The sequence below is a fragment of the Syngnathus typhle genome, linkage group LG17, assembly GCF_033458585.1.
Source record: "Syngnathus typhle isolate RoL2023-S1 ecotype Sweden linkage group LG17, RoL_Styp_1.0, whole genome shotgun sequence".
NCBI lineage: Eukaryota > Metazoa > Chordata > Actinopteri > Syngnathiformes > Syngnathidae > Syngnathus > Syngnathus typhle.
The window spans coordinates 5,088,346-5,104,456 of NC_083754.1; the positions used below are offsets into that span (position 1 = coordinate 5,088,346).

Genomic DNA, 16,111 nt, shown 5'->3' on the forward strand with positions numbered 1-16,111 from the left:
TTAAAATAAGATCAACATTTTTTCAGTACAAACAAGTTACACACCAAACAAGTAACTGGATCATAAACGTGTGCGCATTTCCAGCACTGTCAAAAAAGTAATGTCCTGTTTTTCAAAGAATGCATAGACATTTATAAAAAATCATTTTCAAAATCCAGATAACCGATTAACCAGCAAATTAATCGATTATAAAATAATAGATAGTTGCAGGTCTATTTCAAAGAGGAAAAAAATGTACTTTGCGTTTGTGTTGGTGCTTGTTTTCTTTGTTATTTACATTTTGGCCACTGGAGAATCAGAGTAAAAATGTACACTGTACTATATGAACATTTGCAGGAGGTTGTGTCAGCTGTTTATTCATTTTCCATTTCTATTTTATTAAATTATCTAACAGCTTTGAGGGCTGTCTTTATCTTTCCTTCTCTGAAATCTGTTGTTTGGCATCTATGCAGAAGCAGAAACAAAAGCTTTTTGTCGTTTTTCCATTTGTCCTTTAGTCTTGCTCTTTAACTGACCCATTACTTGCTTTTTACTTTTTTTTAATTTATTTAACAAATTATTTATTATTGCTGCTGCACGTCTATTTATTATTGTGTTTACCCTGTAATTAATGTGAATAGTCAATAAACGAAGGGATCCCCATGCTTATTAGTTTTTCCATCCAGTCTTTCAATTTTGTATTCAACCAAACTGTGTGGCATAAGAAAAAAAATACAATAAAATGATCAACTGGGAAATTGTGCAATTTGGTTTATTTCTCTTCTTTCCCACTCATATCCGATCCTTCATGTATTTGGACCGGATTTTTAATGAGATGATTGGCGCACTAGATCCTCCTTCCCCCATGTTGGCATTTTTCTCCTCCCTGCACGAGGTAACTTGGCGCCAAAAGTGAGCAGGGGCGTCACGGGTGCCAGATATCTTGAGATTTGACAAAATAGTCATTTAAAAATACAAGCGCGAGTGAGTGAGTGTGTCCTATACACAGACATTTTACAGCGAGGTTTACAGCGTGGTCAGTGATGCGTTCAAGGTCAACTTGGTCATTTGTAAGATGCCCGTATATTTGTCATGAGCGCTTTCGTTCCATACAATGTTTGTTTTTTTTACATGTATTTTAACCGTATTTAATACGATTTAATATTGTGGTATTAGTCAATATCCGCCATTTTGTGTAGGCCTACTTTTTTTCTCATGGGAATTATTAAATTTCAACAATAGTTACAAAACGAAGTAGTCGTCACGTTTTAGAAATATAACATTTAGGAATGGATTTTAATTGATGTATAATAATTTCCAAGTTCAGATAAACGTCACTGGACAATACAGAACAGTAGCTTTTATAAACGCCTACCGTATGAGCACACGCAAGCACAGTATGAAATACACAAAATGGTGCATTGGTTGCCATCTCGACAGGGTTTGGACTGGTGCCCTAGGATCCATATGCGCCCCGCCAAAAAAAAAAAAAAAAAAAAAATTAAATTAAAGTCCCGTTCTAAAGTTACCACCCGCGAATTGAATTGAGGAATCACGGCCTTAAAAGGCCCGCTTCGGTCCCATGAACACAACACTTTCACCTTGTTTAAATAGATTACATTTTAGGTATTAGATGATAAAAATGTTGAAATTATCAAATGCTATTTTTATTTGATGCATCTTTATTTCGTTTTCTGTACATGTTGCATTTCATTTTAACCACGGAAATTTTCATTACAATCCCTATGTACACATATTTCCAAAAATATTGTTGTATTTATATTATTATATTTATAATATAAATCATAACGCAATATAATTACAACATTCTTTATGGATAATTACCTTTTTGGGGGCGGAGAGGTTGGGAGGAATTCATAAACTTCAATGCTGCTTTTTCCAATCGTTGCCGCTGTTAAATAAAAAAAAAGCAAAGGTTATACATAACATTTTTTAATGTGGTCAACTTTTTTAAAAGTTCATTTATTCTTGCTTTGTACACGTCTCCGTCTTATTTGTGTGGGGAGATGCACCCTCCACAGTCCACTGCGCGCGTGTGTCGAGGCAGTACATCGAGCCAAGTCCCTTAATGTTCCCCCGCAGCAGCAGCGGTTCGCGGGCCAAGGTGGGAGTGCTGGGAGTGGGGGTCCACCATCCATGTCTCCTTTCTGATTTTTTTTGGGGGGGGGGCGCATCTGTTCATTAGCGCACGTTTTTATTTTCATACTGCAGACTTAAAGTCTTGTTTCCAGGTCTTTTTAGAAAATATATTTCCACCTTACACAAGCATGAAAGTTTTATTAAATTTTGGGTGCAATTTTTTATTTTTTTTTGCGTGAAAAACTCTTCTTTAACTTGCAGTGACACCGTGTGCGTGTGTGAGTGATCTCGCTGTTTAAATTATCATGTACCGTGCAGCCGGCCCACTCTTTTTCTCACTCAAACTTGAGAGTGTGTTTGTCCGACATGGCCATGAGCAAAAATGTCACAAGTACGATGGTGTGAAGTCCAATTAGCCACCAGAAGACCCAATAATTAATAAATAAATACATACAAGTTAGTGTGTGTGCGTGTATGTTGTTCTGTGAATTTCTTTATTTCGTTCTGTAAAAGGCATCCAAAAATATGAATCATAAAAAAAAATAATTAATAAAATATCAAAGAATGAAACCATTTGTGTAGCTCTTTCTGGTGTGCCCACTTTGGTCACATGGGTCAGCTCATCATTACAACACTGATATTAGTCATTCTACACAGGGGATAAAGAATATGTGACTGTGGGTCTTGTTATGTTACTCTTTTCTTCTTCTTTTTTTTTTTTTTTTACACAAATCGATTTTTTATTTGGGGTTGTTTTGTGAGTTATTCACCTGACCCAACATGGGTTATTTATTGAATCACAAAGATTGGGTCGAATGAATGACTCACGAAACAACCCAAAAATATATTGAGTACATAAAAACAAATGAATAACCCAAAAATCAAAAGTTGGGTCAGTTCCTTTTTGACCCAATATGGGTCATTTCTGACCCAGCTGTTTTTAGAGTGCTTAAGGCACCACTGTATATGTGCAGATTAGCAATTTGTCAGGGAACAAAAATAAAAACACAACCCACAAAGAAATGCAAAACAAAAAGTGCGTAAACTGATGATGAAATTCCGCAACATCTGTATATTTGCCCACTCTCGAAAGAAAAAGAAGATAAAGAGCTGCGGGTCCTGCTCAGGGGAGAGACCTCAGGAAGAAGGGGGTGTCTTTTTGGCGAGTGTCCAGGAATGTCAGGGAGGAGGAGGGGCAACATCTGGCAGATGTGCATGCACGAGGAGAATGAAAATGGTCTTCCTTCTTGACGCTCCTTTAAACGAGCTCTTCATCCTCGTCCTCATCCTCATGGCATGTGAGTGTGACACGGGGGTGGGGTCAATGCAATGTGGGGGGCATCTGGCCTTAGTTTAGGAGGTTAAGTAGGAGCATGCACAGGGACACAACTGGATGAGAGAGCAGTGTGTGTGTGGAGGGCTTTGGTTGCTGGTCTGCACAGATGGTGTGTGCGTGGGTCCGTTATGATAGGCTTGGTTGATGCCCTCGTGGTCACATGGGCAGCAGTAATTGGCCTCCATATTGACCAGTTTGCAGCGCTAGGGGAATGGAGGAGGTGGGGGCGCTCTCCCAGCTGGACCTGTCACACGGCATTGAGCACACCCCAATGATCAGCACCCTCCACCCACACCCTACGCTCCGCCTACGTAGTCTCTCCATGACTGCAAGGGTCATAGGTCATCCGTACTCTAACGCTGCTCTGAGGGTCACTTACCACTCGTGACTAGCACTTTCTAAAATCTCAATAAGTACCTAACAGACCTCTCTCGATGTATCTGACCAAGTTTTAGCATGCTATCACCCTCCCACCTGGCGCGCATTTGTGTGCGTGTGTGTGTGTTTTGCTGCGTGATGCCCGACTGCAGGGGAGTTAGCACTGGAGAGCGCTTCTCATCTCAGACTTGGCAGGGGAGGGTCTCTGGGTACGAAGAGAACAATGGTCTCTCCTTGGCTGCTGTCAGCCAGCAAACACACCACACTGGCATGCGCTCAATGGCGGGGGAAAAAAAAAAAAAAAGAGCGGGATGGTTACAAGGGGGATGGACGGGCATGTGCGAGCACACACACACACACGTGTGGCATCAAACTGGGCACCAGAGAGGATTATAGGATGTCGTGAAAGTCACTTGTAAAAACAACTGCAGCGATATAGCAATAAAATGGGTGACATCACACAAGATTTTAGCTCAGCAAAATTCTAAAACAAGGCACTCCTGCAACTTCCTCAAAAGTAAATGTGCTTGCTAACACATAATGAAACACTGGGTAACAAAAATTAGCATAGATGTTACGCTAATTATAAACCTTCAATTAAGTGCAGCAAAACACACATTTTTTCCCCCTCAATGTCGTGATTGCAATTTATTATGTGATTATATTTTCGCCAAATTTTATATTAGCCATATTAATGAAACAGGTTCACACAGATTTTTCTATTATTCCCAATGTGGGGGGGAAAAAAAATCATTGGACCTTAATGGTTCTGCTGTATTTTCTTCCAGGCGTGAACTACGTGTGCGCCCTTCCTTATGCCTGAGCAGAGATGAAGAGGAGAGACGGGAGAGGAGGTTCAAGTGTGTATGTGTGTGTGATGAAGAGGGGGGGGGGGGCTGTAGAGGTAGTGGTTGAGGGGGTGTGGGGGTAAATTCTGTGACATCTGTTCATTACAACTAGAGTGTGTTTATTTTTATACAGCCACAAGCAGGGAGCTCGACTGGCACCGCTGGTTAATGTACCAGCCCCACACTGCCAATGAAATATTCACCAGCAGGCAGAAGGGGAGGAAGAAAAAGAAGAAGAAATAAAAGCCAGGAGAGGACAAAAGCAGAAAGAAGAGAAGATACAAAACCAGATATGTGGAGAAAGGGTGTTAGAATTGACACAAACCTCAATTTAAGGGCTATTAAAAAAAGAATTTGTGAGCAACCATAATTGCAAACTTCCTCAAATTTGTGTGGTTAAAAAGTAGCACATAACAAATAAAACAAAAATAAAAACTGAAAGAAGAGTTGGAAATGGTAATTCCTTTTTTTTTTTCATTTCCCTCTCAACGTAATATTTGGAAAATAACACCATGTTATAGCCAAAATATACAAAAATATATTTTTTTCAATTACTGGGCATATTTTCCTGAGAAGTAGCAGCAGAGACTAAATCCAATCATCATGACCTAGCACACTTTAGCATTAACAAGTTAACCCAGTCCCAGTCCCCCCCGACCGTGCTACCGAGGGTCCCGCGGGACGGCCTGCTCTGGAATGCCGCTCATGGGGAAGAATCTGGCTGCAGGCGCTCAATATGTCACATGTGTCTGCGTCAAGAGGGGAGTAGAGAGGAGGAGACCTTCGACGGGTTTCGGGGTGGTGTGGTGGGGCGCTGGCAGGTCGGCGTGTTGGAGTGCCACCGATTAAAGGTTTAAAGGGTTCTGATTAACAGGCTCAGGACACTCGGGGCTGGGGAGGATTAGGGGGGCATTAAGAGCTCCCGTGCAGCCGCACATTAGATATTCATTAGTTGGCCCTCGCCGTGCCAGGCTCAAACTCGCCGTGCTCCACCCACCACTTTGATTCTACAATACGGAATTTAAAGTAAACTTCAACTAATGTTACTAACCAGAGGTGGATATTCCGCCATGTTTTCAGACACTGAAGACCAAGGAAGCAGGTTTGCGGAAGGATGCTGGGGTGGGGGGGTCACGTTTTCCAACCCTGATTGGTTGTTCTTCCTTGGGTGCGGTGGTTTCTTAAAAAAATTAATTTGAGTTAAAAGTTGGAGCCAGATTTTTCTTAACAGGTCATCTTACGAATGGGTTAGGGTTAGTTAATCGATTGAAAAATATGTCCCCTGATCTAAATCCATCTCGACTAGTTTGTTGAATGAGGTGAGATCACAAACTATTTACCAATAAAGGGAAAAACAAATGTGGCCCTTCAAGCTTGAAATAACAGTCAATAAAAACTTTTCTTTGTGGTATTTTTTTTTTTTTTGCTGTTGCTGGATTGTTGTGTTTGTTCCTGGAGTGCCAAGGAGAAGTAAAGCCTTCCTCCTCCTTCACCAGCGCAGATTAAGAGATTAGCAGGCGAGGCGAGCGCTAAAGCCGGCTAATTCTCACCCGAGAACACGGAGGAGAGAGACGGGGCTAGCGAGAGCCCCGACGCTACGAGGCCCCGTTGGGCCCCGCGGAGCAGCTGTACCATGGTGCTGGGATTTGGGTCTATTAAAAAAAAAAAAAAAAGTTTACAAAGCAAACTTTCTGATACTTTTAATCTCACTGTGAGTTATTATATCATCCATTCAAAGTCAAAGTCGAGCGCTTCAATAAATCTTTGCTTTATGCATTTCTGTCCACGTCCTTCTCAAATTGTTTCTTTTATTTAATTCCCAGCTGCATTTGTTGTTGACGCGAGCTGTTGCGCATTCTGTTACGCAGTAATTTGAGTGATTTTTGTCAAATGTAATTAAATTAAGATGCTTTTTTTTTTTGCAGCCTCGGTTTAGAATATGAGCAGAAACAAAAATATTTACACCACGCGTGGTGATAATGCGATTTCCTCCTGCATGGGAAAGTATTATGACACTAAATGCTACGCAGAGTAATAATGATTAAAACATGTATGATTCAGGAAAGAGAAAAATGCTAGCTTGGTATATTTCAAGCATTAGCTTTGAGTAAACCCCCAATTTTATTTGATCATTTATAGCAACCTGTTATGCTAAATTTCCACACACGCCAGCACTTTAAAACAATAGTTTAGCTACTGGAGTTTGACAGAGTGTGGAAATTTTGGCACGGTACAAAAAGACCATTTCCCAACGGTGTGTCACCTGCACGCACAGTCCATTTATCTCAGGTGGGCGCTTTGGAGACCCTTAACGCGAGCATCCGTCTCCATGTACGGTAAACATGATAAAAGGCAGTGGGTGAAGGTGGGGGCACGTTGCGGGCACGTGCTCTCCAGCAGGCAGCGGACAATGTGGGGCTGGCAGAGGGGCTACCTTGTGCCAGGGGGGATAAAGTGCCACATGGTGCCCCCTTATGAGCGGGAGTGGGGGCTGCACCCTGGGGGCTTGATGGGGGAAAGGGAGGGGTGCGGTGTTTGTGTTGGTGCATGTACATCTTTGTGGTGTCAAATATGGAGATACAAGTGGAGCAGGGGTGTGCAAAGTGTGGCCCACGTGCCACCTAAAGCACTTACATTTAGACCACTGGACGTTCATATCCAGCAATATTCGTCATTTTATTTTATTGTCAATTTAAATGGGCTGAAATCAAATTAATCATTTTTATTAATTAATTTCCTAAAATAATTGGTTAATTGAGCTGTTAGAAATTTAATTGCAAAATAAACCATTTATGTGGGTTTTTTTTCAAATAAAATAATCATTTAATTCATTATATTCATGTGCAAATATATATTTTTTAAATCAAATTAATGTCCCCTACTTTTGAATTTTATTTAGTTGACTATATTACTTATAGTTAAATTTGAACTAATTGAAATTAAAAAAAATTATAAAGAATAAAATGCAAAACTCTATTCATATTTTTATATTAATAAAACTGTTTTTTATTGATCATTTCTATAATACAATCAAAACAGATAAATAAAATAGATATAAATACATAAATAGTAACAAAATAAATACCACCTAAGTGTTTTTGTACCTCATCTAGGAATGGCCTGACCCGACCTTGTGTTTTAAAATTGAAATGTATCAGCTGAACAGCAAAAGTTTGCCCGGTCCTGATGTGGAGTGTGAAAGTGTGCACGAGGAGAGGTGGAGTACACCGTGGGGGGAGTCCCACTTCCCTTTTGCATGTTAAATTCCTCAACATCTGTTCAAACCGTCTTGGGTTGCAATGTTTTTGTGCGTCTGTGTGTGTGTGTGCACGCTCGACTGAAAGTGCTCCTTAATTAGACGCCGGCTCATTTTCTGCAATACTTGCAGGTGATGCCAGGCGCCAGAATGCAAACAAAGCCGTCGCCTCATAAAGCTGCGACCAATCTCTCAGAATAGTGTCAAATGCGCGTCTTGACAACAACTAGGTCAAATGATCGACCCAGGAGTGCGGCCTAGCAAACACGCGTGTTTTTCTGTGTGTATTCTAGCACAGGTCGGAAGATGTGGGTTAGCATTAGCATCCCACGTGCGCGTGTGAATGCGAAATGACAACGGGAAATGAAATATTTACGGCCGGTCTCTGGAGTGAGCGTGACGGGAGTTTTCTAGGCGAAAAAACAAACAAACGTGCACGGCAGCTCCGTGAGCATTTTTGATGCCGTCGCTCTTCTATCATGTTTACCAAAATAACGTTTATTAATTAGGCCACAAAATGTTAGCCGTGAGTTCGACAATTTTAAGAATATTAGCGTGCTTTGCGCAGACCTTGGAAGAAAATTTTGGGACAGCCGTGGTCTCAAGTGTCAAGGGGGCATTCGTGGACATCAACGATCTGGGGAACCGCGTCTGCCAAACTCGTGTCACATCAGAGCAGCTTGTCACAGTGCATGTCGTACGCCAACCCGACGCCGGAGTCACGTTCTAGTAGGAGGCCATTTTCAGACACGGCATGGAAGGTCAACGGCGGCTCGTGACTCTTGAAAGATAAATGGCCGTTGGTTGTTGTTGTTCTTCCGCAATTAGCGGCGCAATCCCGTTTATGAGCTTTAATCTGACAATGTCTAGCAGCCGAAGCCCCTCACCTCTGCCTCCCCGCTCTCCTTCCCCTGATGCCTGCTGGCACTTTGGGAGCGGTGCCCCTCCAATCCCTTCCCTCCCTCCTCCTCCTCTTCTGGATGCCAGCCGACGGCCCTCGCAGTGTGGCACGCCATCTGCTGCCGCCCGCCCCGGCAACCCATCCCGCCCCTCCCCTTCATCGCCGTCGCCGCCCTCCCCCCCCAACCCCTGCAGACAGCCACTACCCACAATCCTCCTCTGCCTCAGCGCATCGAACAGGAGGCTTTAACACAGATCACTTCACCCCTTCGATGCCCCCACCAGAGGAGGAAGATGGGGAAAGTGTGCGTATGTGTGCGTGGTGGCCTCAAAAAAAGACAAAAAAACAGAATGCGACCAAAAATATGCAACTATTCTTAGTTCAAACGACAATATCAATATGATGGTCGATGGATACTGTATTAGGGAACAAACCATATGAATACATGCCCATATTATAATCATCAATTAAGGGGAAACTGCAAAAATGAAATGTTAGCTGCTAGCATGCATTAGCTAGCGTCGCGTTTATTCTTTTTCGAATCACAAACGAACAAGAACGACGATACTGACACAGCATAGTGGTAAATAAACTGTGTCATGGTAATATAGATTTTGTGTTTGTCAAGGAAAATTGCTAATTTGAATGCTAGCTGCTAGATAGCTCATGTCTCAAGAAAATTGATATGATGTATCATACTGTATTTGTCACAGACAATATTAATATGGGATTTATGATTTATGGAAAATCAACATTGATATTTTCTACCACTAGCATTCAAACCCTAAATATCAACGCTTTTAAGTTATTGAAGTCAAGATTTTCTGATCAAAACAGCAGTAGCAAAAGCGCCGGGAGAAGCGGGCAGTTTAATCTCCATCCATCTTTTGTACGGAGCCTCCTCGCTGGCACTCTATCCATCAATGAGCGCAACATTAACTCTTTGGATCGGAACCAACGTTCCCTGATATCTCGCCATCGCTCTTCCCCACCCCTCGCTCTGCTACACACACACCACGCAATCATTAGTATGCCGCCGCCATCCAGGGCTTTATTTCCTGCACTTATCCCAAATTCTCCCGTTCTGTTCGGAAAAATCTATTCTTCCTCGTGCCCCCTCCACGCACACACACACAGTCGGTGTTAATAATTCAACCAGTGAGCTGGTGCAGAGCTGGCTCATGTCCAGGCCCGCCAACGCCACTCTCGCTCTATTTATGACACAATGTGCGCATCAAATGTGCGGCAAATTAGCATCGGCAGCCACGAGATGGAAATGGGAGTTCAAAGAGGACGACACGAGCTTTTCGTCTTCCCGGTCCAGATGGGTCACGCTACTGCGTCATTTAGCTTAATGTTCACACAAGTGGGCTTGTGTGAGTGCGTGCTGATAATCGAATTCTAAATTAAAATTGTATTAATAGCTCGCTGCTACCAGGTTATTTCTGGTGCAATGTAGGTGCAATGTTGTTTTTCTTCACACTTTTAAAACAAAACATAATATGCTATGTATAACAAGTTGACTTCACGCTTTTTTTGCATGGATATAATAATAAAAAAAAAAAGCATAGGGAAATGATAAAAAAAGAAAATAAAAAACATAATATTGCCTGGACCATTTAGATGAATAGTAAAATCATATGGTCAATATAAATAAATCAAATCATTTTGAAAACAATGATTTTTACAAAACTAGAAAATGTATTTAAAAAATGCTAAAAATATTTTTTTTTGATAGTGAACTAATACAAAATGAATGCTTAATGATAATAATATGTCACTTAAGAACATTTTAAAAGTATATGCAGTATGAAGGATTAGAAAAAAAATGGGAGCTCACACCACAGGGAAGTGACATTTGGGTGTGCGTGACCACGCCATCTCCCACACCTCTCACCCTCCCACAGTTGGGGCCCACCAGAGACATCATCATCAGCGCAGAGTAGCTCACAACACTCACGTTTTCATCATCCATCTTCACGCAAATCGTCCGTCGTCCTCTTTTAGTGTCACAGCGCCCGACCTGAACGCCAACACCTTTGGATTCTGTCCACAAAAAAAAATGAATTGTGACTGTCCTTGACTTTGTCTTTTAATTAGCCAACTGTAAAATTAAATTGTGACATTTTAATTCATTTACAGGTCATGTTTAAAAGTGGAATGGCAAACAAGGAGGGTTGAAGTTCAGATCCTGACCAAAATTCAGTTCGTCAGCTCTGTGAGTAATTCAGTATAACTTCCAACTGTTGCAGAGATTTTCCATTTTTCAGACAAGCTGTTTCTAGCCACGGTTGCTAAAGCTAGAATCTATAACTCTGCACGCACGCAAACAACCTGCACTGTCATTTCATTTCCAAGATGGCGGCGGGTCAGCGCGCCAGACGGCGTTGGCGCGTGCAAGCGAGCGGCGATGGACTCGCACGACTGTGAGGATGTCTATGAGGGAGGGAGGGCGCACACACATGCACACACACACGCATGGCGGTGTTGACAGGTGGCTGTGGTAAAGAGGTGGTCCCTGAGCTGGGGTCCGCCTGTCTCTGGCTGAGGCAGAGAGGAATAAAAAGCTCCCGGCAGCTGTCGCCCTAATTCCTCTAACACGCTGCTTGTGCTCTGATTAGAAAACAGATCTGGCCTCTAATTTCCTCCTGACACCAACTAATGTGAAAATATCTCAATCGCCACAGAAGAGGCGGGCAGCGGCCAGGCTTGCGGCGCCGGTCCGAGCGCCCGCTTTGGTCCGAGGGCGCCCGAGATGTCAAGTGGGACGCCTCACCGGTGGGCGCCGCCTGCCAACTTCCTGGAAACGTTCACACCTGATTTATTCACCACCTCACTTCCTGTCACCTTTGGCAAGGCTTTTGATTTGAAGCCTGGAATGCTTAGAAATGTTCCCTTGGGATCCAAAAAGTCCATCTGCATTTTTGGAATTACCCCCAACTCTTGAAGTGAATTTAAGTGCCTTGCAGATAATGCAAATTCTATTTTGTGTCCATGCAAAAGTTAAATCATTGAAGAATTCCAAAGTGATGTTTGCTTCCCACAGAGAAGGAGGTGTCAGGCCGTGTGTGCGTGTGTGTGTGTTGACGGGTCCGGCCCAGCAGGGGGCAGAGGTGTGATGCGGGGGATGTGGGAGGTGACACCTTGCTGTCACATGACGGCACACTGGGTGTCACCTCGCCCGGACCGCCGAGACCCAGACAGACAGACAAGGAGGGTGGGAGGGAGAGGAAGGTGGCGGCCATCTTGACACGACACTAAAATGGACAAAAATATATGGACGGGTGCCCTTTCCACCGACAGGAAGTGACCACAGAGGACACAATGTGATGTTCTCTTCCTTTCTTTCTGTGATGATTACAAATGTGTGTGCATGTGTGTGTTTAAAAATCCTCTCTTTTTTTTTTATTCTCCTCTTCCGTTTCTTCTATGTGTCTCAGGGGACTCGCTTGGCATCTCTCCCTACTTTTAATTCTCACTCGGCAAACTGCTGCTGTCTGAAGGCAAGCTGGCATCATGAACACACACAGACACACACACACACACACATTCCCCTCGTCATCGCCTCAAAAAAAGACGCCATGAAAAAGGCCCGTTCCACGTCTGGGTCGGGTTTGTGCGCAGGAGAGCCGGTTAAACACACCCGACAACGAGAGTGTACAAGTGGAACTCAAAGAGACGAGCGCAAATACACACACGGGCAGCCTCTCAGGAAATGTGCAACACACACACACATTGACAGAAGCTAACACACAAATACACACGGAACGTCCCTGCGACTCGGCATACAAATCCGGCGTGAAAGCAAACACAAAACGCGCTCGACAAGCCCTTCAAGCGTAAACACAAATCAAGGAAATAAAAGGACGCTACTGGTTCGTTGCCGTCCCTTCTAGCTTGAGTGTTCCTTTCAGAATAAAGCCCCTGTCATCGGAGGGGGACTCGCAAATACACAAACGCAATCACACACTTCATCAGCCCAACTTCAAAAGCGAGGGATGAATAAGTTAGACAAGTCTGATGGGCACGAATGAATAAATAAGACGAGGGAAGCAAACAGGAAGCGGGAAGCAGGAATGCAGTCGACTAGTCTCACCCACACACACAAATAGACATTCACGCACACACAAACACATTTCGAATCTCATTTAGCTCTGATATCCGGCAGCACCACAAATGAGATCCCAGCAAACATTTTCAGAGTTTCCCCCGTAAGACAAACAGACCAAATGAAGCTCCTCTAATCACGTCAACACAGTTCCCGACGGCCCCCACCGATACGGACATATGAGACGATTTTCAGCGAGCTTATTAGATCTTCCTGAGCAACTTTTTAATTTTTTTTCATTTTTTTAAGAGGGGGCACGAGTGTGAACATACATATGCAAATGAAGCGCTTATTATTGTGTTGCTCATCAAGCAGGGCGCAACGCGGACATTAATAGGCTGATGAATATGCATGCGGAATTTGTTAATTAAGCTAATTATTCCGCCGCAAAATGCATTCGTCTTCCAAGGACATCTTCCCTAGGATTCCAACCTGCTCCGCTCATTAGTCATGCGATAGTTTACACCGGGCGGCGGTACAAGAGGTGGCGCTGGGAGGGGCCACGCAGTCGGGAGGGGGGTGAAGCGGACACAATATAAGGTCACGATGGCTTTGAAGGCACTTGGAGGAACGCAGCGAGAACCCCTGAAAGGCGCATAATAGAGTTCCAATGGCAGCCCGGCCGTTCATCAGCCCCTCCCAAAAAAGTGAGAGGTCAGCGAGGAGGAAAGGAAAAAAAAAAAACAAGCAGTGGCTTCGCTTACAGTCGGACGTGCCAGACGCTGGCGCCCGCTAATTCCCCCCTCTTCGCTGCTTTTCCTCTAATTGCTTATTAAAACCCTCTTAAATGAACTTTTTGTGCCAACTTTCCAACACATTAATTAATTGTTGTAGCCAATTAAGTGTCTCTGCGCAAATGAGCTTCAGCACAAATGGTCCTGCAGGGCCCGTCGACACACCCAACGTCCCCCAACACACACACACTTACTCACCAGCTCCACCCTCTTGGCTGACTGCTTTCCCATCAGCCCCTCCTGCCTTAAAGCGACGTCTGCACGGGAAGTAGAAGACGAAGGCGATGAGGCCTGATGGAAATGCTGCGTCATGCCGAGACTTTGACTCTGTCCGAAGGAGATTAAAAATAAATCAGAGGCTATCGGTAAATTTTTCGACAAGTGACTAGTATGATATTTGCAACATTGCGATAATAATATAGAAATCATGTCGTAGTATCAAAAATATAACCCAAACAGCATCTTAATGTGCAAACTCCTTGATGGCGAATCTGCCACAAGATTTGGATTTATTCCAAAAAGCAGGAAGCCGTTATCCCGGAGTACGCCTCGTCTCCTGACCCGCCGTCTGTGACATCAGCGCACATCTGCACCTCCTAAAAACTCCCAATGAGGCCTCGCTGCCACGGAGCGATGGCGAAATAATAATGAGTAGGTGAGTGTGTGTGTCATGGCAGACGCTTCTCTCAAGCAAAACTATAAAGTGAGGAGCGAAGTGAAACGCAGTTAGGGCGTCTATAAAACACACTGTGTGACTCGCAGTAAAGAATATTTCACTTCTGGGAATCATGGCAGACATTTTTAACGGGGATAGATCACACCTATAAAGTGTCGAACTTTGAACGTAATTATCGATACACCGACAAACACAGGGATGAAGAAAGATGATGGAAATACTGAGAGGATGGGGGAATGAACAGACAGATTAGACAAATGGAGACACAGATCGAAATTACAGACAGACGGATGGTCAGATGGATGGACGGGCTGACTGACAGATATGTGGAGGACAGAAGGACCCCAAATGGGAAGATAGAGTTGGAAGGGTGGGTGGACTGAAAGACAAATCGAAAAAGAAAAGATAGGCAGAGAGACAGACATTTTTATTTTATTCCTTTACCACGTTATAAATCACCTTTGCCCTTCAATCATCCTGAGCCAAATGAAATGCGCTCGCTGTTCAACCTCCCATTGTTTGCCGTGGCAACATGAAGGACGGCCGCAGAGATTGCCGCTAAACGCCATCCACAGTTTCGGCCATTAGCCTTTGTTCGGCGTCAGCTTTTAACAAATCGTGCCAATCATCTTAGGTGGTAAACGAGGGAGTTAAATCCATTGAAAGCGAGACACCTGACAAACCGCTGCTATTGTTTGTCAAGCTCGCCGACATTCAAAATGGAAGCCACGTTCCATTACCATGTCGCCTGTCTGCGGAATGGTGACAACATGCTTCAGCGTGGCACGTTTATGGGCACTGCCCCCCCCCCCCCCCCTCCATAAGGTGCCCTTCTGATTGATGGCGCGCGCCTCCTTCGCCTCGCCCTGCTGATTTATTCGCCCGGTCTCTGTGACTTGGCAGTGCCCACTCTTCCCTACGGGCACTTCCACTATTATCCCCAGTCCCGGCGGGTGAAGGCATCAGACAGAAACATACACAATAGTCATGCACGCGTGCACAGCTGCACATACACGCACACACACAGTGAGCTGGTGCTGGAGGGCAGGTGAGCCACTCAATGAATGCATCTTTCACCCAGAGGCCTCAGCTGCACGCTTTGGGCCAAGAGGGCTAAGCGTCTCTGTTAGCCTGCCAACTGAGGAGCTATGTGTGGATGAGGCCAATCCACACACACAAAAACGCGCGAGAGAGTGAATGGAGCTGGCAATCAGCAGTTTATTCATGTCTGTGTCAGAAGCTCCATAAAGAGATCAAACTTGGGTTGGAATTTAATGGAGGAAATGCTATTTTTAAAAGTCATTGATGTCACTTTACAAATATTTTGATAAATTCTGAAACGTTCAGTATTGACATAAATTGTCCCTTCATGTTTCATTGCCAATCAGATCAACACTAAAACAAGTGGGCGGGTCGTACCTGTAGCAGCTAAGCTAAGTAGCCTCCGGCTTTCTTATTGTCAAAAAACACATGAGTGAAAACCAAAAGAAGACATTACATACCTCTAATGTCTCCAAAAGAAGATATACTGCCCCTATTAAGTAAAAAAAAAAAAAACATTTTAAAGCGTTCTGAAAACGGAGACGATCAATTTGGTGATCTACTTGTGTCTAAAGCTTCACTTCCGGCTTCACTTCCTGATGGACGCTGATTGGTCCACATTCGCGTGGCCTCCATCAAGTAAGGTTTGTTTTGTAGGACTAGTCAGGGTCATAAAAAATATTAATCATTTTACTAATTCAACACCATTAAAGGGATTTCGTTTCTGTAGATGAATTATTTGATTAGTCTTTGG

General features: G+C 43.7%; 1 protein-coding gene across 1 annotated transcript in view; it reads right to left on the bottom strand.

Annotated features, from left to right (window-relative positions):
- The window catches only part of ppp1r1b (protein phosphatase 1, regulatory (inhibitor) subunit 1B), a 32,692-nt gene extending 16,801 nt beyond the window's left edge, over positions 1-15,891 (bottom strand). The window contains exons 1-4 of the mRNA XM_061304271.1: positions 15,819-15,891; positions 13,839-13,967; positions 10,759-10,844; positions 1,825-1,891 (exon numbers count right to left, since the gene is read on the bottom strand). Coding sequence (XP_061160255.1) covers positions 1,825-1,891; positions 10,759-10,844; positions 13,839-13,967; positions 15,819-15,876 — 340 coding nt within the window. The 5' untranslated portion in view covers positions 15,877-15,891. The remainder of the gene's footprint in view (positions 1-1,824; positions 1,892-10,758; positions 10,845-13,838; positions 13,968-15,818) is intronic.
- Positions 15,892-16,111: the final 220 nt, after the last annotated feature.